Below are 24,921 nucleotides of genomic sequence, written 5' to 3'. Positions count from 1 at the left end.
GCCCTGTCCCCTCATCTCCTATCTAGTTCTCCTAGTCCCTTCCCTGATCTACATTCCACTTGCCTTTCTGCTTCCATGGCCACAACTCTAGCTCCAGACACCACTCCCTTGTCAGGCCATGCTGAAAAAACTGTGATCATTAGTATGTACTCTCACCGGACTCTGCTCCAATCCCATAACAATTATATAACCAACTATGTATGTCCATAAAGAATACATTTGTCTGGTTTAATCCTTGATATGCAGCGCCGTGTCTGGCATTTAAAAAGCTCTTATCAAACACATACAGTTTAGTTGTTCACTCATTGATTTTACATGAGAAATGCATGGGGGAAAAAGCCCACAAGGAAACACATGCATCATCAGAAAGAGATAAGGCAATGGTAAAAGAGCTCGAGGAGGAGTGATTTTGAACTTGAATGGGAAAAGGAGTTTGAAACAGAAATACTACAGATAATGACGTGTGTCACTCACAGAAGACTTCCTGTGTGCTAGATAGATAGTTAAGTAACTTAGTAATAACAATCAACACAAGGTATTAACCACTCTTAGTTGAGCTTTTGTTCTGCCAATTGTTCAGAATATATGTATTTATTAATTCATAAAATCACACCATAATCCAAGAAAGCAAGCATCACCATCACACCCATTTTACAGATTGGAAAGCTAACAGAAACATTAATAATCTCTTCAGGGTGACTAAGTGTAAGTAACGGAGTTCTGACTTGAATTTCAATGATCTGAGACAAGAGCCTATGCTGCTCATCTGACTCCACTCCACAAGCACACACTACTTCCGTGCACCTCTTACACACCTGCCTAATTGGCTAACTGTAGTTAACTCTGACCTTGCAGAGCCAACATTAGTTTTTTCCAAATATAAGCTCACTCCCTGAGGTGTGTTACTTAGCATATCAAATCTAAGTAAGGCACTGTAAATAAATATAAAAGCAATTCATTCCCCTTAGGGAATTAGAAGCTAATAAAGAGAATACCTCTAAACAAGTTGAAAAAGTACCTATTTATCAACACATACAAGATCACAGTAATGGGACTGTGTCAATGCTCACAAACAGCAGAGGACAGGACGTATGCGAAGGACATAAACACAGGAGGCAGAAAGCCTGGTCCCAAGGGGAGGAGACAGCACTCAAAGAAGAGTGCGTCCTCTAAATGGGATAAAGAGGGAATGCAGGAAAGTCCTTTATCTGAGAACACTAAACTGTGGGCTAGGTAAACATGACACAACAGAAAGTAACCAGGCCTGGTTGACCATGAGGGAGGCATCCACACTCTCTACAGCAGCGCACAGATAGCACAGGTCTTCTCCAGATTAGAAACTTCACTAGCAGCTTATGTCCTTCCAAACCCAATATTGTGTCAGAAATCTCCAATTTCCTCCTTAAAATACCACATCCTGAAGAAGAGAGCCATATAACTACTGGCCATTTCAAAGGTCCCCCGAGCTCTAATTCAAGAATATCTGGATGTCAACATTGCAGAGTTTCCAAAATTCTGTGCGACAGAGTCTGTAGGGAATATGTTAGAAACATGCTAAATAAAGGCTTACAATACAAGCGAGCAGAATGTCTACGTTAGTAAAATGACTTACTTTGAAATGTTTACATAAGCAATAGCCACAGGACAAAATGGGTTCATTCTAGGGCTAAGTAGTTCTGATGACAAAGCAGATGCAGCGGGGGCAGTGCAGGAAACTTCAGGGCTCACCACATCACTGTGGACTTGGGAAAGATACATCAGACAACCCAGCCACACAATGCAGCTCAGGAACCAGGAACTTAGTGAATGGCTTCAAAATACCCTTCTATTCATTTGCTTTTGCCTTGTTGGGCTCATTTAAGCACTCCTGATTCCTGAAGTAGAACGACAGAGCAATAGCCATGTGTTCAGAGAATGGGAGAGTGAGAGAGTATGAACCAGTAACAGCAGAATCTATGTGTTGAAGCACTTCTCTTTGCAAAGAAAAAACATCTGGTTCAGAAAAATGGCCCTGGTCTCTTTCCATTTCCTTGCTACTTTCTTTGAACAAAAGAAAGGTTATGGCTTTGTTTACTGAAATGGGATCTAGGGGCCTGTGCTGGTTAAGTTTGCTGTCAACTTGACACAAGCCAGAGCCATCTCCAAAGAAGAAACCTGAATTGAGAAAATTCCTTTATTAGGGGTTGACCGACAGACAAATCTGTGTTGGTGCTTTTTCCTGATTAATGATAGCTAAGGCTGCTGGGGTTGGAGAATAACTCACTGGGGACTGTGCCACCTGTGGACGGGTTATCTCGGGTTCTATTAAAACCAAACCACCACGGTGATGGAGCCATGAAAAGCATGACAGAGAGCTACATTCCTCTATGGTCTCTGCTTCAGTTCCTGCCTCTAGTTACTCTGAAGTGCTTTCATTATAGACTGTAAGCTACAAGATGAACTAAAGCCTTTCCTAAGTTTTTTTGGTCATGGTATTTATCACACCAAGACAACAAACTTGGACAGACACCAGTGCCATGGAGTTCATCCACATGTACTCCTATGTAAAGTCACAGTTAAACAAGAAATCAGAGGGAACATGGCAAAAATTATGTCTGTTTGTCTATTTATGGTGGCAGAGAACTTTTCAATATCACAATTCACGACAGAAAGACATCATCAAGATTCATGAGTACACAGAGATAAAAAGGTCTTCCTCATAAGAGGCAGCAAAGTGTCCTGCCTCTAATGGTGACCTACGTTTCAGGCAAGTCACTTGACTCAGCATTTCTTCAGCGGTATCAAGCAGCAGAGCCAGGACACACCCAATCAATGGCCAAGATACTGCACCTTGCTGTCAGTGTCCAGACTTCTTACCCCTAATCTTAACTGTTCTACCAACAAAAGAAGGCCAATGAATGGCAGGCATAATGGAGTCAGCCTATACATTCCATTGCTAAGGAGAGAGGCAAGAGGATGCCATAATTCAAGGTAGCCTGGGCCACCAAGTAAGACCCTGTCTCAAATATCCCAAGGCCCGAGACTGAGTTCAGTGGCAGAAGACTTGGCCTTCCTTGTCTGTGATCTCTAGAAACCACCCCCCACCCCCCGCCGCAACCTGGTAAATCTCCCAGTGAACAAAATGACAGTCCAAACAAGCATTATGGAGTCAGACACTTTAGAGCTTCATTTTAACCCATTTATTGATGAGGGAAAGACTGAGAGGAAAGTAAGAAGCAGACAGAGTCACTAGGAATGCTGATGAAAACATCCTAAGTCTTACTTTATGAAAATATAGAGTGACATGTCAAATCTGAACACATTTCTCTCAGAGCAGAGATCAGCTGTGTCTCTAAAGGACCTGTTTTCAGGATGTGACTCACATCAGCCCTTCATGAGCCATCTTCTCAAACAACAAAGGTGAAAAACAGACTAGGCAAATCCACAAAGCAAAGCTCACAGAATTGCATCACCACAAAAGAGTTTACAAGGCTGTGTCCAGTAGTCAGTCTATAGAAAGTACACTCAGTAATCTTCCTGCTTATTTCAAAGTCTTGAACAATTTTCTTGATACTCAAAACTAAATAAAAGCCAGAGACCATGTCCTAAATTTGGTGCCCTACATTGTACAAAGAACACAAAAGAAATACAACTCAGTCAAAAAATGTATTAAAACTCTCTAAGAAGTACTTAAACATAACCACCACTGACTGTAGTCAAGGCTGAAATATAATCCTGGGAAAGTTCTCACTGATTTATTTGGAAGAAGACAGTGATGTTCCTGCAATTCTGGGCACCTTGATGAAGGGAAGAAAAAAAAGGATTAGCCACAGAACTCTAGAGGCCAATCCTCCCTCCTCCCTCAAACCACAAGGGTAAGGGCAACGGACTAACTCAGACTTTCTGCCACAATCAATGTCTTCTTGATGACATTGAACTTTTCTACAGAGATGGTGGGGTGGGGTTCGAGGAAGGGAAATGAAAGAGGAAGTGGAAGGAGAGGAAAGGAAGGAAGGAAGGAAGGGAGGGAGGAAGGAAGACAGACCACGGAAACAGTAAGACAGAGAACCTCCATGGTAGCACATGCATATAATCTCAGCAGTCTTGTTGGAGGAGGAGGATGGCGAGGCCAGACTGGACTATACAGTGAGCTCCTGTTTTAAAACAAAATAAAACTGAACGCCTCAGACCTTCTCTGCAGCTTGCTAATCTAGCAGTCCCCTGCCATTAGAGATTCGGAGTGCTGCAGAGCTCTGGGGCATGTTTTTTTGTGTGGAGAGAATCCAAGTCAATTAGCTGCATACTGCAGTCCAACCGCTTCAAGACAGAAGAGAACAGCGAACGCAGTATCTTCTCTTAAGTAAGGAAAAGCTGTCAAACGAAGCATAGGGTCCAGAAAGGGCCCAGGGGACACAAACACTGTTACCACCACAGATTCTGATCACAGCTCCAACTCTGACACATGGAGCACAACATGCTTGCCCGAGAGAACATGGACCAGACAGTCAAGTAGCTCTTCTTATGTTTGCTCAGGACAGCAAACATGGAGCCCAGCAGCATAGCTAGAGGAAACATGGCTGAAGAGGGTTTTGGGCACAGGCTCTGACCACTCTTGGTGTCTGCAATCAACAACACACAGTCATTAAAATTCCTCAAGCATCAGAACAAAGAGACCAGAGCTGACAGGAGAGGAAGTCTCACACACACACACCCGATCATTATAGCTTCTGCTGCACAGATGGGAGAGGAAGAGACGGAGGCAGGGGAGCAATGTGCACTAGCAGCACTGGCTGCCCCAAGGAGTGGGAAACTTGCACTCTCTCGCTGCTTTTGAATCATAATTGATTTGTCTCATCTACCAGAACAAAAGTTAGCCATGCACCAGTCCTATTTTGTTTCCCGTTTTATACTCTATCTATAAAACACTGTATTTACTGCAGAATAGGCTGAGGGAAAAACAATAATACACCTAAGATAAAGAATGGCCTTATATTCTACTGACATGTAAAGCCCAACTTTTCTATAGTAGCAAGGATAGGACAGGCAGGATCGGGAACAACTAAACTCCCTGACAACCGAGCCGTAGATGCGTGAATGGAGCACTCATCATAGAACCGCCCTTCAAACAAAAAAGATCTAGAACCATGCCTGTCAAGTTTGTGTGGATTTATTTCAGGGTATCTTACCCCAAAAGAAAATCAGATTACAGAAAAGTATATGGCTTGTGCTCAAAAAGCCCACACTCTATACCTGGAAAAATGAGAAAAAAAAGAAGCTTGCCACTTCTTGTGTACGAGGCACTGTCTCACTCTGTAGCCCTGGCTGGCCTGGAACTCACTATGTAGACCAGGCTGGCTGAACTCACTGGGTGATCCTCTTGCCTCTGCCAACTAACCAATCATTTCTTTAGGACCTAAGTTATTAGCCCAGCGGTGAGCATTTTTTCTTCCTTAGAAGTCACTCTGAAAATAAATGCAAAAGATACAGATGGGTCAATTTTTTTAGCACTTTGGTAAAAAGAGTCCAATTAATTGGTATGACGTAGGTAATCTGTTAAGACTCAACCTAATGCTAAACATACCTGTCATTCATAAACAAAGACCTGCTTCTTAGAATACACCAGGCTAGAGTCTTACTTCCTAAGACGTCCACACATCTCTCCCAGGCCTAGATTCTTACTTCCCATCAGGAATCCTACCAAGAAGATACTGCTTTTGCTAAATCGCCATATGAAAAATCTTCTAACATATCTTCTACCCTTAGCTTCATGAAAACCCAAGAGAAGAGGTATGAAGAACGGGTACAAACTTAACTTCTAAAGCGAGATGCAGTCAACTCGGGACAAAACGCATAGGCTATTTGCCTCACAGTCCTGACAGGACATCTTCAGCAGAGAACATTTCTTGAGTGTCTTTAGAAGACAGAGTGTATATTTATTCCTATCTTTTTTTTTTTCTAGAGATATGCACTGTGGTGGGAGGAGAATAGAGGGAAGAATTAGGCATAAATAATAGTTCACAGTAAATTATTTTGGCATCATAGTGCATACACTGTCAGCTCAACAAAATCTTCCATTTATCATGACCTGAAACTATAGGGAGAGTCAGTATGGGGCAATGGGGGTGGTGGTGGTGGTGAGACACAGCTGAAAATTTAAGAGAGATTAAGAATCTTTTATGAAGCTATTATATGTGTACATTACACTGTCATTACTAGGGGTCCATTTTCCATCAGCTGCACACTGCTTGCCCATGACCCTATATGCCTACCTGTCCCTCAGACAGCAAAATTGCCAGCATGCTCTAGGGAGCAGAAAGCCCATACATCTCACTTAAATGGCACAAGGGCACCCAACCCATACTCAACACTGTGATGGAGGGACAGGGAGGGGAGAAGGGGAAGACAAACCTCTTCTATTACATGGGGCACAAAAAATTGCAGTCTTAGCTGACTAATTTGTGATCCAGGCAGACAAGGTCATACCTGACATCTATTTAAATTGAATAGCTTCCAGTCTTCCACCTGCTCAAGCTTCCCTCTCTTATTTATGTGGTCACGAAGGGACATTTAACTGGCATTTATTTTTAAATAACTTAAGAGCAAAGCATTTTTTTTTCCACACAGAAAAGAGAATAAAAATAGGTACAAAAATGAGCCAGGGTTTAAGGATGAGTCTGTGGGTTAGGAATAGTAATATCAATCATGATAATGATAAAAATGAAGGCAAGTTTGCACAAGCATGACTGACATCTACGCTAGCAATGAAAGGGTTAAGAAACGCCTCGAAAAACCAGAAGGGTGAGAGACAGTGTCTAAGACAGTGCTACAGATTTCCTGACTCTGTCCTCAGAGGTCCTAAGAGGACAACCATGGCAGCACACCTCTACTCTACTAACTTCCTTAGGATTTCACTGCCAGGACAAATCAGGAGCCAAAATGTGACCTTGAGCTACGAGGAGAGCATATCTTCAAGGTGTTCTTTTTATTATTGGGGGGTGGGGGGGGTGCGGTGCAGCTCATACTAGTGTGATTTACTTAATTTGTTTAAAATTTGTTTTCCATTTTAAATGACATCGTTTCCGAAGGTTTCATTCAGCTCTGGAAAGATCCTAGAGTGTCAGTTTTACATAAACATTTCCACAGGCAGATGGTCCACTTGTACAGGAGCCTCAATTGTGTTTTACAAAACAAGTATTTATAACATTTTCTTTCCCTGGAGCTGAACAGTCCCCCAAATTATACCAAAATTATGCCTCATGATTATACCAACCTTGTCAGCAAAAGAACATTACGGAGAATATTGTTGAGAATACCACAGCACATACCTTTAGAAATTAATAACATGTATAACAGGATAACTCAGCGGGCTAAGCCACAGAGAAAACAGGCTGAATAGCCACATGCTGGGGGGCAACAATAGCCTTAGCAGACGCACTGCACACACTAAGGGCTGAATGGCCATTACCAGAAAGTTTCTTCTCAAGATTCTAAGCCACAAAAACAAGCATCTCACCACATCTCACCTAAGGACAAGAGACCCCACCCTTGAGACTGACTCCTAGGTCATGGGACGTAGGCAACCCTGTTTAATCTGCCGCCTAGGCTAACTAGCTATATTCAAAGAAAAGCTCGACTTAGTCCCACTGTTTCTATTGGGGTATGTGGACACCCACACATGGGGGATTTAACCAGACAGACTTTCATAAACTACAATAGGAGCAAGAGGGAAAGGCCATGACCAGGCATGTAAACAGGATATAAGGAGAAAACACTGCACTCAAGTTCGTCTCTGCTTGGGCTCAGGCTGAGCAATGGAATAATTTGTTTACACTGGTATTGCCATCTTGAGGTTCAAGGCTCATTCCTTGTGTGTCTATGCAAAGAATCACTGGTCCCTTTTCCTTCAGTTCTTGATGCAATGTGGTCCACCTCACCTATGGCACACACCAAACCCTGCTTGGCCTTTGTGCAGAAGTTGTGCATCCTGGGTGCCTTCCCTGGTCATAAGAGTGGAATCGACACTGGCATTTGCCTCCTCCCCTTAGCTGGCAGTGCTTTTCTTCACAGGCACTGTTTGATCTTGTTCTCGCTTGAATGTAGGGATCGCTCTCTCTCTCTCTCTCTCTCTCTCTCTCCCTCTCCCTCTCCCTCTCCCTCTCCCTCTCCCTCTCCCGTTCCATCCTGTCTTGTTATATTTATAGCACCTAGAATAGTTCCTACACACAGTAGGCAGTCACTAAGTATTTTTGGAGGAAATCCTCAACGAGCAGAACACCGCTCAGTCAGAAGAGATCTTAGCAAGGGCAAGTCTTTGCTGCAAACTGTTGCTAGGGACAGAGCCTGTTGGGAGAAGTATTTGTCATTGATTCTTTTATATACTGTCTTTATTTATTATCTCTAAGGACGGTCACATATTCCTCCGTTCTGTTCCAGTTATAGAAAAACTGTGAAGACGAACTCATTAAGAAGTCACAAGTAATTCTTAGACTTCTCTTATAACCTACACTTAACCTTTTAACATGAAGAGTTCTCATTCACAGAATAAAATAGGTATTAAACCCAGAGAGAGAGGGGGAAAAAAAAAAAACCCCAAAACCCAGAGAGCTAATTTTACTTCAGTACAATGAGGAAATATACAGTATCTTCTAAACTCATTAACAGTTAATAATGAGGAAGCATTATAGAGACAGCTCAGGTAAAGAAACAGAATGGGAGCTTTAAATTAACCTTATCCACAGTGTAAACCAGAATTACTACACATGCCTTAAAAATACCCTGGAAAACTCATATAGGGCTTGAAAAGCACAAAGCTACAGAAAACAGATAAGCAGAGTCCTTTAGGAGTAAGAAACACACTGGCTCTTGGAGGCTGAGCCCACAGTAGGATTCAAGGCCACAACTCACCCCAGAAATGTCTGCAACTCGGTGGATGGGCACTTCCTTCTTGCTGTGCAATCCTTTGCCATTCTTAATTGCTCTGTAAGGGTAAAAGAGGAAAACCCATGAAGATAAAAGCCATACCAGGGAAGCGTCTGGGGCTGGGGGTGTGGGGAAAGGAACACGGACTGTTGACATGGGATGTGCCACTACTCAAGCCACGGTGTACACCACGAGCAGCCAGACTGTGAGGTGCAGTCGCTGAAGGATTGTAAACTGCTCTTCTGTCCAGCCCAGTCACTAGGACTTGGCTGCCAGTCTCAGCTAACTGAGTGCCTGGTAATCAGAGAACTCCCTTACTTGTTTCCAAATTAAAGGCATTGTTCTGGGCACAAAAGAAGAATCAGTTGGAAGCTCACACTCTTAAGAAGCACAAGTAATAATGTTTCAGTGCTTAATCACATGAAACATTTTAAATGCAAAATATGTAGCTAGTGTTCCAATTCTAATGGAAATAAGTTCCTCCCAGGTAAAAAGATAAATTGCCTGGAATGAAGCAATATTGTATAGAAAAGCCATGGGTGGGTGGGGCGAGTATTATATAACCAATAGTAAACTTGATTCCAAATTAGTTGTGAGGTGGTAACAACAGGATTTCACAACTAACTCATGAACTCACATATTTGGCCATGAGTTAGTTGTTGGTACCAATCTTCCACCTCTCAACTACCCAGCACAATTGGGCATGGTCACTGGTGATGCAGGAAGAGCCATGGTGGAGAGAGAGCTGGTTGGTTAAATTATTGAGCCCTTCCACTTCTAGAGAAGGCCCATGTGGGTACATTCTGTTAGCTTTAGACTTCAGCACAGTAGAGGTCCCAAGAGGTCCCTACTCTAGCCTTTGTAGGGTTTCTGTGTTCTAAAGGAAGTTGGTAGAACAGGACCAGAAAGAGATGTGCATGAACCCTTGGTCACACTTCCTCCTTGGGCCTATACTGAAGTGGTGGCAGTGCCTCTCTGAAGAGGTTATTCTCAGTGTCAAGTCTTTAACCTAACCTCAACAAACCAAGTCAGGGAGGCACTGCTCAGTACCACTTAGCATAGCCACACTTTTTACGTGCAGCTGGTGCTTTGACAATTCAGTGAGCCCCTCTGTCATTCCAGGTCACCTGTCACTCACCTGTCTGACTTGAAATGCTTTTCAAAAACAACAGACCAAAGCGTCCCTTTTTTGGTATGGCTGTTTCCTCCAGTGAGCAGATCCTAGGGGGACTCTGAGTGGTAAAGCATCCTCGGAGCAAGTATAGTGCTGTAAGTCTGCACTGGGGAATTCTGGTGGTGTGGCTGTTTGTGAATGGCTCCTGTAAACAACCCCAATAACCTAAAAGGTTTACCAAAGTAGACTTAAGCAACAGTCTTTCTGTGGTTTGTGGTATCTTCCCTATTTGAGGTATATAGATACCTATTTAAAAACATTATTCTTATGTATTTAACATGTTAGTGTGAGCATGTGCATGTATGCCTTCACAGGTCAAACGGCAGTTTGGGAAGTAGGCTTTCTTCTCCTCCCATGTAGGTCCAAGGAACAGAACTCAGGTTACATCATGTTATAGCATATGCTATAGTAAGGAACGGGATCTAGCTCTAGGAAATATGCCCTGTTTCCTTCTGAGACTTAATTCAATTGGGCAGGTCAAACATCAGACTAGGGGGCCACCCCCCCAGGAGGCAGGTTCACCTTAGGATAAAGGACTTTTCCTTTCTAGTATTTCCATCCTCTAGTGTAATCCTTAGGAGCTGCCAAGGGGTTTGGCAGGGTCTGTTTGACCTACTGAGTCCTGACTAAGAAACACTTAACTATTTGTTTTTTCCTTTCATTTGCTTTTGGATACTATCCAGAGCCCAAGTATGCTTTGAAACTCCCTACTGCTTTGGGATTCCTTATTCTTTTTTTAAGGCTCAACTCCAGCTACTGGGCTGACCTCTTTGGCTTACCTTTTCCATTCACCTCCTCTGGGTAGCGGCAAGAATTAGAGTTTGCCTACTGTGTGGTTTTTCCTTTAAGCTCTTGTAAATTCTTGCACTTCTGTTTGAGCCTTAAAGAGACTAATAACCCAAGAGTAGACATACAACTTGCTCCATATTATATGCTGGCTCAATTGGAACGCCCCAAGACTTCTCTTAAACCTCTGTTCCTTCATTGACATCTTTTAGTTGGTGGAGAAAGCAACCTGTTGCTACAGACTTTGACCTACAGATCTGTCACACTAGCCTCTAGATTCCTGTAGACTGGTCCTTATACCTCTAGGTAGTCATACGACAGTCTACTGTCTATTCTAAACTAAGCTATATAGCTAATTCTATAGCTAGTTAGCAAGAAAAAAAAGACTCATAAGCACACTCTGATCTGACCTGTAACTCGGAAGGCATTTCACAGTTCCTTGAATGCCAAGGTTACTCTTCAGTTGGATTCAACTGCAAATGGATGCGGGGTGGGGAGGCACCACAATTAGTCTGTTACCCCTCAGGACTCTGCTGATGGTCACTGACTAGGGCTAACTGCCTAGGAAGGATGTGCTTAGTTCCTAGGATTTGCAACTGTCAGAACATGAAGGTTGAGACAGAAACTAGAAGCCATAAATGAGTCTCTTCTACTTCTTAAAGCCCCATTTTTACAACGTCTGCTACCAACAACAGACTCCAGATTTGGCCACTATAAATTTAGTGAATCAGCTATTAAAAAGCCTGGTACACTGACTCCTACCTGGGTGCACCTCACCCCAGAACACAAGAGGGCTCTGAGCTTTCTCAATGTTCACCAGGGCCCAGGTATTTGAAGAACCATCAAAATAAGTAAATATGCCCTCTGAGCAGGTAGGTTCATGTTAAAGAGCTGCTGAACAGGTAGACTTCCCTGACTAGAAAACAACTCATACATGAAGAAAAACACAAAGGACTCTCGCGTAAATTAGAAGGCCAGGCAAAAAGTAGTGAAGTATAGAGAAAGCTCCGATTCTGTTTCTTTCTGTGACCCCAGACCCGGGACTTAACCAGGGAGAAGCAAGGAGCTAGCGAGGTGAAAATAGAAAATGTGAACACCAATGTAGACGTAACACTGAAAACAAGATAGTTCTTTAAAACCAAGTCCTAGTAACAAGATGTGCTCTGCTTTGTTCCTAAACCGGAATCTCACGTGCTGCCTTGCATCAGGGCATTTATACTGAAAAATCTTCAGATAGGTTGTTTTATACTTAAGCTATGATGGTTAAATTAGATCAAGTTTAGCACGTTCAAAAGCTAACAGTGAAGGTGTACATGAAGTGTGCTATCCCTGCACAAACAGAAAAAGTTCTAAATGTTTCTTTTTTTTTTTTTTTCTTTTTTCTTTTTTTCGGAGCTGGGGACTGAACCCAGGGCCTAGCAAGCGCTCTACCACTGAGCTAAATCCCCAACCCCATGTTCTAAATGTTTCTGGACCAATATCGTTGTCATTTTCTGTTTGGTGTCAATTAAGCACAGTAAATTGAAATTCTTTTTTCCAAAGTTGATAGCATAGCCAGTTCCAAATTATTATTCATATGAATATTTTTACTTATACTAAAGACCAGTAACAGCATTATGCATCCAGTGAAGCAAGAATGTTTGAGGCAGAACCCCATGTCCCAGATCCCTATTCATTTGTGATATCAAGGCCTGGGCTGGCATTCCCAGTTACCAGGGAGGTGAAGCCCAGGAGCTCAAGACTAACTTGACCAGCATGACGGTAGTTAACTATTCAGGTGACATTCAGGAAGTCACTAAGCAAGAGGGATTTGTGAATCTGAGTTGGGCCAAACCTACATCCTTTGCCAAGCTGTAAACATCCATACTTTATGTCTATAAGGACAGACACCAGGACCAACTACAGGCATGAAGTCAAAAAGAGCCACGCTTGGCTGAAAGCCATGTGTGCTGTCCCGAAGGCACTTCTCGGTGTTGCTCTCCCCAGTTATCTCAGGAAATACTGTGTATTGGATACTGGTAGGTAGGTCAAAGGCACGACTGCAACCACAAATACCTGGGTGCCACAGGGCACACTGACACTGCTCCAGGGGATCTTGCCCTACAGGCTATAAACATGGCTCTGGCTCTATATCCCTTTCTGTTAGGCAGTGAATCAAACTCTTTTCTTCTGAAGTTCTTCTGCTTCCCCTCGATAGGTATAGCCTCAGCATGGGAAGCTGGGTGTAGAGACCAGCCAGGGAAGCTGTGGGGTAGAACACAGCCTGTTCCTCTCCAAAGCTTCATTCTCTGAGATGTAGCAGTATGGAGCCAGAAACGCCAACAGTGTCAAGAATGGACAAAAGCTGCCACTGGCCAGGAGGAGTTGGTGTATAGCCAGATACAAGAAAGGGAGACGAGCAGAAGAGGGATGAAAACAGCTTTCTAGGGTTCTCCCTGGCCCAGTCAGACTGCTGGGTGCTACAGTGTAGAAGACAGTTTCCATGCGGGCCACTCTTAGGTTTTGTGTGCTATACTGCACCCTAACAACTTCCAAGAATGAGGCCTCACTAAGGCAGAGGTTGGTACATCTACACTGGGCCAATTAACAGGCCTATCCTAAAGCAACCACTGTGCTGCCAATTAGGGATAGTGGACTGTTACTCTGAACAGTTTTGTTAATTTACAAACTTTTCAATAAACCTTTTTGATTTTTATTGAGATCAGATAATAGCTGCCACATGATGAAGTCTTACTTTAGGTATAACAGGAGCTTCAGCAAAGATACTAGAAACATCTACCAATTAGCCAGGGGACCAAAAACTACGGAGTGTTTACATGAATTTTCCTAGAGAGCAGTAGCTTTTTGCAGATTTGCAAAGAGGCTGCTTTCATACATAAAAAGTTCTAAGACAATAATATAATGGAGAGAAAAAACTGCATTTGATAGAAAGGACACACAGCGGGGAGATGATGGTCAAGAAAGGACACAAAGTCTAGACGCCTGACTGCCTCGGCACCAGCATCTTCTATCTCTGGTCATCGGGTACCGAGATGTCCCTCGGTTCTGCTTGTTTCATCTGCTACATGCAGCACTTTCCTCTTTCTTCATGGTGCTCACTGTGTCCTTTTATAACTCTCTGGATTCAGAGTCTAGCCCAAGATAACTATACAAAAATTTAAAATAAATTTACCAGCCAATTTTGATGCTGCTTACTAACTGATTCCTTATTGTAAATCACCACCATGACCCTTCATCATTTTATTTCCCTGCTTAGGTTCCAAATAAAGGCCAAACAGAAAGTGGATGGGATTCTGTTGCTGCTGATGACGACGGCAGTAGTAGCAACCAAACCTAGGACTTCACGTATGCTAGGGTAGTAGTGGTGTACGCTCAGTTAATGCACCCTTACCATACAAAGAAAAATTTTTATTCCTTACACTTTACTTTCAAAGTACCTACCATGTGGTCCCAGTTCATATCTGCCTCTGATTGCAAACCACAGCCTTTAGCTGAGTTGAGTCCACTTTTCCTTAGGTACTCTATGCTAGCATAAGAGTCAAAACCACAGCCTTTAGCTGAATTGAGTCCACTTTTCCTTAGGTACGCTATGCTAGCATTTCTTCTTAGGTACTCTATGCTAGCACTTCTTCGAGGCTCCACCAACAGTTAACTGGTAACATAGGTAGGCCTGCTTTACAACAAAAGGGGCTGTTTGGCCCCTCCTTGCCTCTTACTCTCCCTGACTCCCTAACTCCCTTTTCTCTCTACCCACTTCCCCTCTCTCCATGTGTTCTTGGCTGACTTCTCCTCTCCTTTCCCCTCCCCTCTTTGCCTCTGCTCCCTTCTCAACTTCCCTTCCCATGCCCTAAATAAACTCTACTGTATACTAAAGCCATTATATGGCTGGTACCTCAGGGCTAAGGGATGCCTCAGCATGGGCCCCTGGGGGTAACTTTCCCACCTCACCACACCTGTACTCTACAAAACATATTCTTGGCTCTCTTTTTTAAAACATAAAACATAACATTGGTGCACTCTACATCTGTTTTGAATTATATGCATCCCCTAGAGCTTTGCTTCTCTCACCGCATCTGCCCGTCCACGTTCTTCGCTACAACATGAAAAGAGCAGCCATATACTTGAGAGCCAAGGAAGTGACTCAGTGGTTAAAGTCACTTATTGCTTTTGAGGAAGACCAGAGTTCAGTTTTTACCACTCAAGTCAGATGGCTCAATTCGACCTCTAACTCTAGCTCCTGCAGATCCAACAACCTCTTCTGGCTTCTGAGGGTAGCCCGTTCTGAGGGTAGCCCGTTCTGAGGGTAGCCCGTTCATGTGTATAGACAGACAAATAAACGTCTGCAGCCACTGTCAAACCACGTCATAACACACAGTAGAGCTCAGCAAGGTGACTCAGGCCTGCAATTTTACCATTTGGGAGGTGGCAGTAGATTTGGATATTCTGAGCCATCCTCGGCCATGCAGCAAGTCTGAGGTCAGCCTGGGCTACATAAAACTATGCTATAAATTACAACGAAGAAAACCCAAACAAACAAAAAATTCTGCTTAAAAAAAAGAGAAAAAGCTACTCTATCAGTAATTCTAAGGATAAAGCTAGGTGTGGGGTGAACTATATTTTATATCCATGAAGTGTCTATGAACTCCTCTGAAATGGTAGTCTCAGAGTTTGTGTGTCCCTGTACGTGTGTGTGTTACCACTAAGTTTAGAACGGAACTATAAATGGCAACAGACCAATCTGCGTTGCTTCATGTTCTCATCTTCCTTTCTAGTTAGACTGCAGGCTCTTTGAGGATTAGTTGGGATAATGTGCTTAATGTCTGTTACAGCATTTAACACAGATCTGCGCTCTCGTTATTATATAAGCACAAGGCCATCCAGTTCAGTTAAAGTGTGCCTCGTAAAAATGAGCAAATAAATGCCTTTATAGAATGCTGAAAATGCTTCAAATTAGGGACATGGATAGTGCCCATGGAGAGGCACCATTTGACGCTTGCTGGTCCTGCTGGAAGCACCATGTCATGATCCAAGCCCTAGGGCATCGCACCAGGAATCCATCTCCCTCTCACATGCCAGGGCTCTGGATGAGCAGAAGTCTGCATGACAGGGAGGAGGCACAGAACTCAGACTACTTTAAACAATAGAAAGAACTACCCGACTGTGATGATAGTTATGGAAGATGACTTAGAAGGGAAAATAATCTCAACAAAAAGGTTATAAATCAAACAAAGAGAGGATGAGAAGTGCTAACTCTCTGACACCTCTCACTCTTTTCGGCCACACTAAGGAATATGGTGTTTCAGCATGAACCAGGCATAGCTGCAATAAACAGTTCCTTTAGTCTCTCTACTGGTTCCTGGGCAGCTGGAGAAAGCAACAGGGCCCTGCTATTGAGAAAATGAGGCACAGAGCAGACGCAGGTGCAGAATGGCAGGTGTGTGGGGACCGACTAAGATTATGCAGCTGCACTTTCAACAGAAGTGAGCACTACTGATAAGAAAGATGATGGAGAGCACACAGACTGGAAATGAGGAAATGGAGTGCTCCAGTCTAGGGAGGGGGTGGACTAATGAGTCAGTAGGCATTATGAGGCCGTGAAGCAAACAGCAAAGAACTGCAGGTCATCCTCTCATCTAAAACTAATATAAGACGGAGATGAAGGCACACGCTACTGCGAGAGGCATAACAATGGTGTGCAGTGAAGGGAAAGGAGAAGAGGAGGGATGAGCTCACAGCGGACAGAGGGGAGGAGCTGTTGTTGCAGATAAGCAGATGCTCACATCAGGACCAAAGGAGTGCTGGTGCTAGGTAGAAATACATGGTCATTAGGAAGAAAAGAGAACCAACATAGCAGACTTCTATTTGCCTTAGCATCACTGGCTCTAAGCCCATCACACGATGGCTCCCATGGACACTGTTGGTGAATACTCTCAGATTCAGGTAATTCTTACATGGGGCTCACTCTTCAAATGTAGCTTTGCTTTTGCAACTACTTATTTATCTAAATCATCTATGCACTTTGAATTCTTGAATTTATCATAATAAACTTGATATGGTATGTTGTCTAACAGACATAAGGCAGTTAAAGAATTGATTACATTACTTTTTAAAAACTACATTGAATTACTTTTTATGCAGGGGGATTGACAGCTAGTTCTCTCCCTTCTTTCTAACATGTGGGTCCCAGGGAATCAAATCCGGCTGATCAGGCTTGGTAGCAAGCACGTTTACCCTGAGCCATCTCACCAGTCCAGTTAGAGGAAAATGCAATGTGTCTTTTGAGATGAGTGAAAAGTAACACACATTTAGCACAGGTTTTTAGAAAACGCTTTTCCAGTGTAAGCAATGCTGACTTGAACCGGCTGGCATCCTCTGGAGACTCAGCTCTCTGAACCTGATGCAAAAGCAGAAGGAATGGGAAGTAATCCTTCTCAATTTCTGGGTCCAAAGCAGGAGGGGGAACAGAGGCAGCTTAGGATGAAAGAGAGATTCACGAGGGAGGTTACCAGAAGTTGAGAAGCCAAGACGCTGGCACATGAAAGAAAGCTGTGAAGTGGATTCTCGAGCAGCCACAAACCTGAGCATTGGTGGATCAGTGCTTAATTACTCAGATTATCAGCCTTCGAGGGGATTGCTAAGGATGATAACCAAGCAGGCTAGGGATACGCCTAACATAATCTCAGCTCGCAGGGAGCTCTGCCACCTGCCATTGCAGAGGGGCTGAATCAAGCAAGCGTCATGGCATCCTGCTTGTGTTCACATTAATCAGGTGATGGCTACTGAGACACAATAGAACCACAACTGTGTATGAAGGAGTTCAGAGTCAAGAGGAAGAAAGAAGTCAAGCATGCAGAGAAATTTAAGCTTGTCTGCTTCATGCTTGTTCTCTTTGCTTATAACCATGGTTACAATTGCTAGAGTAATGAAGATTAAATCTGCCATAAAAGGTCACGTAATGGGACTTGCTTTACAGTGGTTAGAGCTGTTTACACTGTGCTCCTCAATCAGTTATCACTTCACCGTTACGGTTTATTTCAGATTAAAATCATATTCTCTATCTGATGGTCTTCAAATGCATGCACATTTTCTGGAAGGGCCCAGAAGGTAGCTCAGAAGACAGGAAGAAGGCAAACAATGCACAACTGTGCGAAGGGCCCAGCTTCAGGCACTGAGGAGCAGTGACTGTGATCAGACGTCCAGAAAGGCAAGTCCGGAACAATGTCGTCTGAAGGAATACAATCATCACAGACCAATGACTGCAGGAAATATTATGCAAGACGTGCTTATTACCAGCTTATTATCTGACCATGACAGGCGGAACTCTCTACAAACCTGGCACCTAGGGGAGCAAGTAGAGTGAAGGGGCTCCAACTTCCCCATTCCCCTCAGTCACCAGTGAGCCCCCACAGCTGACACCAGAACCAGGGGAGGGGAAGGAGGAAAAGAGGATGGAGGGACTGAGCAGATCCTCTTAATATCCTAGAGGAGAAAACTCACTGGAAATGGAGGCATTATACAGCTCTCCAGAAGTGGCCATTTGTGCTGCCTTAAATGCAGATTGATTACTGCTATTTGGATGTTGAGTGCATCATCTTTTCTGAAGAAAGGGAAAAAGCTAAATTTCCTCACACTCAGCTGTGTCTTCAAATCACTTCCCCACGCCAGCTCTTTTAATGCATTTTCCTGTTATCATATCCACTTGCAATAGCTGATCTACCCTGCTCCCCAACACTGAACCCCTCCCCTGAATCTCCACCACGTGCTGAAGCCAATTAGCAACCTCATGACTGTAACACCAAACTGCAATCCAAAAATAGGGTGGGGGGGGGGGGAATGCCATCTCCAGAGTTAAAGGAAAGGAAGCCAGAAGGCTGCTTCAGAGAAAGGCCACTTTCCATTCTCAGTGCTGGTTTCCAACCTGCTCTGGCATGAGGTAATACACCTGGTGAAGAGACCAGACAAGCATTCATCTACTTCTGCTTTCTATGATGCTCAAGCGAAAAGCCAGAAGTACCTTGGTGTTATAGAGACTGGAGGATAATCAGGGAAGAGAAAGCTGTTTTTAACACCGTTCAGTAGTTCCAGTTTTATTCAAAGAGAATTTTCACTTGTTGAGGTCATTAGATTCAAAGTGAGAAATTTTGGTTTATTTAAAGCTGTACCATTAAACTATTGAGAACATAAGAACAGAGGCTGAACAAAAATGACGAATTTCAAGGAGACACTCATGGGAAAATTTAATAGAAATGAGAGATGGAATAGAAAAAGATGTAAGGCAAGCAGTGCTAATAACAAGTAGGATGAAAAAGAGCTAAGAAAACAGGCGAGAAAGGCAAAGAAATGGGAAAAGTATTATCTAGATGTACTAATCTAGATATTTAATTATTTAATGCCTATCCTTCTAGGATTGTATGCTTTGTAGAGTTCAATCTAATCGCCTTTCTTGTTCACCACTATTATTCTCATCACCTGTAACCCGAGAGAGAGAGAGAGAGAGAGAGAGAGAGAGAGAGAGAGAGAAAAGAAATGGATGCTAAACCATCATATGCAAAATAAACAACTGTTCCTAACAAGCTCTGCTTTCTTGAAGCTTGGATGAACCCATGCCATCTATACCTTGTGTGCTGTCTAGTTCTCTGTGTTAACTAGACACAGGCTAGAACCATCACAGAAGAAATGCATTGAGGAAATGTGTCCTTGAAATCCAGCGGTAAGGCATTTTCTTAACTAGTGATCACTAGGGGAGGGTCCAGCCTATTGTGAGTGGTACCATCCCTGGGCTGGTTGTCCTGGATTCTGTGAGAAAGTAGGCTGAGCAAGCCAGGGGGAGCAAGTCAGTAAGCAGCACCCCTCTATGGCCTCTGCATCAGCTTCTGCCTCCAGGTTCTAGACCTGCTTGAGTTCCAGTCCTGACTTCCTCCAATGATGGACTATGATTTGTAAGTGTAAGCCCAATAAACCCATTCCTCTCCATCTTGATTTGGTCTTGGTGTTTTTGTTGCAGCAACAGAAACCCTAACTAAGACAACTTGTAACAGAACATAGCAGTTCTAACATTTCAAAGTACACGAATATTTGCAGGGAACACACATTCAAATTCCACACTATACAGTGATGAAACTTGTTGCTTTTCAGCTCAAGATCTTTAACAAATTGGAAATATGTCATACAAGTCCACTGACTTCTTTCATTCACTAAGTCATAAAGTGTTACATTGTTGTTCATTTACTCTGTGTGTGTGTGTGTGCAGGGCATTTCCTGTTTCTGTGCTGCATAGCTGCATACTGCAGGCCCGGCCCTGGGGCTTTTGGGTGACTCCCCTCCATCTCCTCTCTCAGGCAGGAGTGCTGGGATACAGACACCTCCATCACATCAGGCTTTTAAAATCTGGGATCCAAGAACGCAACTCGTGCCTTCAAGCTTGCCCAGCAAGAGTTCACCCGCTGAGTCATCACACTGGCTGTCTTGTCTTGTCTTATCTTGTCTTGTCTTGTCTTGGCTGTTGAGGACTGGTCCTGACCTTAGCTCCTGTCCTGACTTCCTCCAATGATGGACCATGATCTGGAAGTGTAGTCCAATAAATCCTTTCCTCTCCAACTTGACTGTGGTCACGGTATGCATACTAGACATGGGCTCTATCTCTGAGCTAAAAGGTGCATCCTCCTGTTCATGGATCCAGCCAATGGATGCTAATACAGCTAAAGATACAGCATGTAAGGCGTCACCATCTTTTTGTTTTCAAAGGCGTGAGTTTTTCCTATTCCTTGTGAGTTGACAGAAAACTTTCTTCTGTGTAAGAACACCAGGATAGCAGCTCTGACTGAGCATGTATAGAACAAGGGTATTTCTCTCCCAGTGGCCATGAAAATAGTGGCAAGACCAACATGACCTCTAACTCTAACTCAGCAGGAGTCACCTGATGAGAGTTGTATCCACTATAACATTGCTCACTGATATTGGCCTAGCAAAATCAACAAGAGTCATCAACAAGCACATAGTCTCTGAACAGACTCTGACAGAAATGCTTGTATAGTTTCCTGAGTTTCAGGTAGAGAGGCCAACAGTGGAAGGACTGCCAATCATACTGAGAAAAGCGAGAGGCTGATGCCTATGGGCTTTGGAGACTGGGGATACAGAATTCAGCAAGGCAGGAGCACTTGTTTTTGTTGTTCTAAAGAGAGAGTTTGCTCAATCAGAAAAATGAGTTCTTGAGGGAGCTACACAATGCAGAGAGGAGTGCAGGTTTGTGCTTGCCTCTCAGAGACTAAGGACAGCACCAGTTTTCCAAGATTGCAGAGCGCCACAAAGAAACAGAATATACATGAAAAGGTAAGAGAATGCCTGCCCATTTCTCTTGAGATAACACTAACTTCATTTCGTATGTCCAGAACAAATCTAAATTCATTTAAATCTGCTCAGGTGCTAGATTACTCAGTACAAGTGTTTTTCCACAGTCAAGCTGGGGCATCAATTTCTTTTTTGAATATATAAATCCTACCCTGAAATCACAAAAACTGAGATGAAAAAGTACCTTAACCGAGCAAAGTCCTAACTTCCTTGTTTTATTCATTTTTTGTAATATGCTACAAATTCTAAGAGATTCCAGAAATAATTAAAACAGTAGATTGTAAGCTATGTATAGCAGTGCACATCTTCAGTCTGAGCACCTGAGACAGAAGCAGGCAGATATGTGTGAATTTGAAACCATCCTGGTCTACACAATGAGTTCCAGGTCAGCCAGGACTCCACAGTGGGACACCTTTAAAAAAAAAAAAAAGAAAGAAAAGAAAAGAAAAGAAAAGAAAAAGAAAGAAAGTAGAAGAAAAAAAAAAAAGAGCTTTTTCTTCCGCTGTTCTTTATTTTGTGAAGTAAGATCTTATTGTGTAGGCCAGGCTGGCTTTGAACTTCCATTCCTCCTGCCTACTGGGACTACAGTTTTGTTACAGTTTAGAACATTACAGTTCTAAACAAAGTTGGATAGTACAAAAGAGAACACACACACACACACACACACACACACACACACGTCATTCCCATTTGTACAAACCCAAAGAAAGCAGGACACCAGCCAGGCTTTGCTCAGACTTCAGATATTTCTTCAATGTGAGTAACAAGTTCAACAAACGCCCAGTGGGAAGGCAGGTGTGGTGGTCATAACCAGCACTCAATGGGTGAAAGCAGGCTGACCTTCTGGAAGCCCTGGGGAAGTCTGAAGCCTATGTTACAACGTTAACAAGAAAAGTCCACAGTAATGGAGTCTACCACCATGATGAAAATGCTGGCCTTTCTAAAATCAAACTGGATGTGTTATAGCAAATACAGGGGATGGGATATGTGACATTTTATAGCATTTTCAGAAAAAAAGAAAAAAAAAGTTGAGGGAGGGGCTTGGAAATACTTCAAAAGGAGGTAAGGGGCATTTCCTCTAGGAGTGAGAGGCTCTGGTAAAACCTCCTCCATACTAGCAAACCAATCTGGGAACTAAATATTTAAAATATGCAGATAAGAACAGATATGGGCTGCTTCCTAGAGAGGGGCCCACGAGGAAAAACAGGGAAATAAATTCAAGGGTGTCACAGTGAACCACGGGTCAGGTGCACCTATATTCTTTTTGTAAAAAATTCAAAGGACAAGAAACTTGGATCTGTCAGAACCTGAGACAAAAATCAAGGGTTTCTCAATGGAGCCCAGGAGAGAAACAAGGCCTGAGAGAACCCCAGGAAATGCTAAAACCTTATCTTGGCAGGACACAAGGTAATGAGGGAGGAAGTGGCTGATGACAGACACCTGAGCTAGAAAGGCAGGCTGCCTTTGGGGAATTAACAGGCTTATTTATTCTTTAAACAAAGGGATGTGGCTGTCTCTAGATGGGCCAGGCATTTGAGGCTTTATGGGGGTTGCCTACAAGCAGACAGGTAGCTAAATAAGGCTCGGCTCCTTAAAGGGTCAGGAAGCTGAAGAGAAAGCAAAGGAGAGCTTGTTTCAAGCAGGCAACCTTGAACACAACTGGCTGGCTGACTGCAGAGGAGTATCCATCCTTCTTCCCCTTCCTCTCTCCTGCATGCCCAGTGAGTGCATAAACACCATTCCTGGAGCTCCTATCAGATAACCTGAGATGGTAGGAAGTGCAGAGCCAAGAGAAAGCTCATCAACTCCTAGGCAGGCAGCTGTGCTGACCCAAGAAGTCAGACAAGTTAACAGGCTGCCCTTTTACCAAAGCTTACAATGCTTCTCTAAAAGGATTAATGGCCAAGCAGTGCACTGGAAAGCAAAGTCAATGGAGGAGCACAGCTGTACCGCCGCTGATCAGAGCATCGATAAGCAGAGAAAAGAGGTAACCAAGGTCAGGGGCTGGGAAATCTGAGGCAATCGACACCATTGTGGGGAGAGACTCATCACAAGGACAGCCTTGTACCAACCTGAGGAGCTTCAGCATGAATGACTGACAGGAATGCAGCAGATGTTACTAATTTGGCCTTTGCTAAAGCCTTAGCTATAGTAGCTCAAGAAAATTTCCTTGGGAAATTAATTCAAATTGGCTTGGTTCAGTACACAGTCACTGAAGATTAAAAAGTGGCTAAAGGAATGATAAACAAAAGACAGTCCATGTTGCGAAAGACTTGGGGTCAACACCAAAGCCTTTCTTGTTGAGGGGTTCTATTCATGGCCCAGAAAGGGAGTAAACAACTCACTAATGAAATCTGCAGAGGACATTAAGCTGGGAAGTGCAGAAACCTAATCAACTGGGCACCAAATCACACAGCAGAGTGCAACTGGAAATGCAAAGCTAATCCATCCAGGGGAACAGCCCTAAACCTGGGGAATAGTCAACGGACAGGCCCGATGCGGGACAGGCAGCATGTACTTAAGAGCTCTGACATGCTGTGCGGGACAGAGGCAAGGATGGGGACATCCAAGCCGGTGTGTGACAAAGGGTGAACTGTAGGCAAACTTTATAAAACAGTGTCAGCAAGTACACAGTTGGGGACAGACTGGCTAGATCATTTGCAAAACAAGCCTTCTCTACAGGAGAAATCTTTTCAAATAGCTATAAGACCACCACACTACTTAGCAGTAATCCTGATCTCTGGACTCTCACTTCACCTGCCTAGGGGTTAGCATCAAGGAGATGGCCTTGGGCCAACATCCCAGGGATCACTGACAATTGTGCTCCAAAGGAAGACCCACTCTAGCTCATCTCAGCTGTCTCTCCTAGTACTTTACAGGCCTGTATTGCCGTGGGCATGCGCTGGGGCCCTGGGGGAGGGGCTAATTTCTCTCCATTTACTCACCAGCAGCAGGGCAAGGACTCAGAAGCCAATTTTTCCACCATCAGTCTGAAAGCAACGGCTTAACACAATTATCTCTAGGCAAGGCACTGCTTTAGCAAGCAAGCACATACCTCAGCTCAAAATCTGCACTAAAGAGGCTTGTTCTCTTCTTTTTAAAATTGGATATTTTATGTATTTACATTTCACGTTATCCCCCTTGCTCCCCTCCCAACCTCCCCCTGCTTCCATGAGGATGCTCCCCTCCTCCCAACCACCTACCCACTCCCAACTCAACACCCTGGCATTCCCCTACACTGGGGAAACGAGCCTTCACAGGATGAAGGGCTTCTCCTATTGATGCCAGACAATGCCATCCTCTGCCACATATGCGGCTGGAGCCATGAGCCACAGGTCCCTCCATGTGTACTCTTTGGTTGGTGGTTTAGTCCCTGGGAGCTCTTGGGGGTCTGGTTGGTTGATAGTGTTGTTCTTCCTATGGGGTTGCAAACCTCTTCAATTCCTTCAATCCTTTCTCTAACTCCTTCACTGGGGTCCCTGTCGTCTCCAAATTTCTTTATATATGCATACTCATTAAACAACACTCATGGCAATCTTCATACTATGCCTGTTTCTAACAGTCCCTTTTCTGAGCTCCTCAGCAGATTATGTCCACACACACCTGCCTGTTAGAATTAAGTGGTTCTTTGTTCTTTGCAGTATGATGGACCTAGACCTGGAGACAGGGGTTACACATCCCACTGCTCTGCTGGGTGATCCTGACTCTGTGATGCC

General features: G+C 43.6%; 1 protein-coding gene across 3 annotated transcripts in view; it reads right to left on the bottom strand.

Moving 5' to 3' along the window:
- The window catches only part of Snd1 (staphylococcal nuclease and tudor domain containing 1), a 399,105-nt gene that overhangs the window by 159,191 nt on the left and 214,993 nt on the right, over positions 1-24,921 (bottom strand). For all 3 annotated transcript variants that reach the window (NM_022694.2, XM_087659177.1, XM_087659178.1), the window contains 1 exon segment: positions 8,884-8,956. In NM_022694.2, coding sequence (NP_073185.2) covers positions 8,884-8,956 — 73 coding nt within the window.

The sequence above is a fragment of the Rattus norvegicus genome, chromosome 4, assembly GCF_021556685.1.
Source record: "Rattus norvegicus strain SHRSP/BbbUtx chromosome 4, alternate assembly SHRSP_T2T, whole genome shotgun sequence".
Lineage (NCBI taxonomy): Eukaryota > Metazoa > Chordata > Mammalia > Rodentia > Muridae > Rattus > Rattus norvegicus.
Note: the sequence above shows the minus strand (reverse complement) of the source record. Positions and strands in the feature narration are given on the sequence as shown.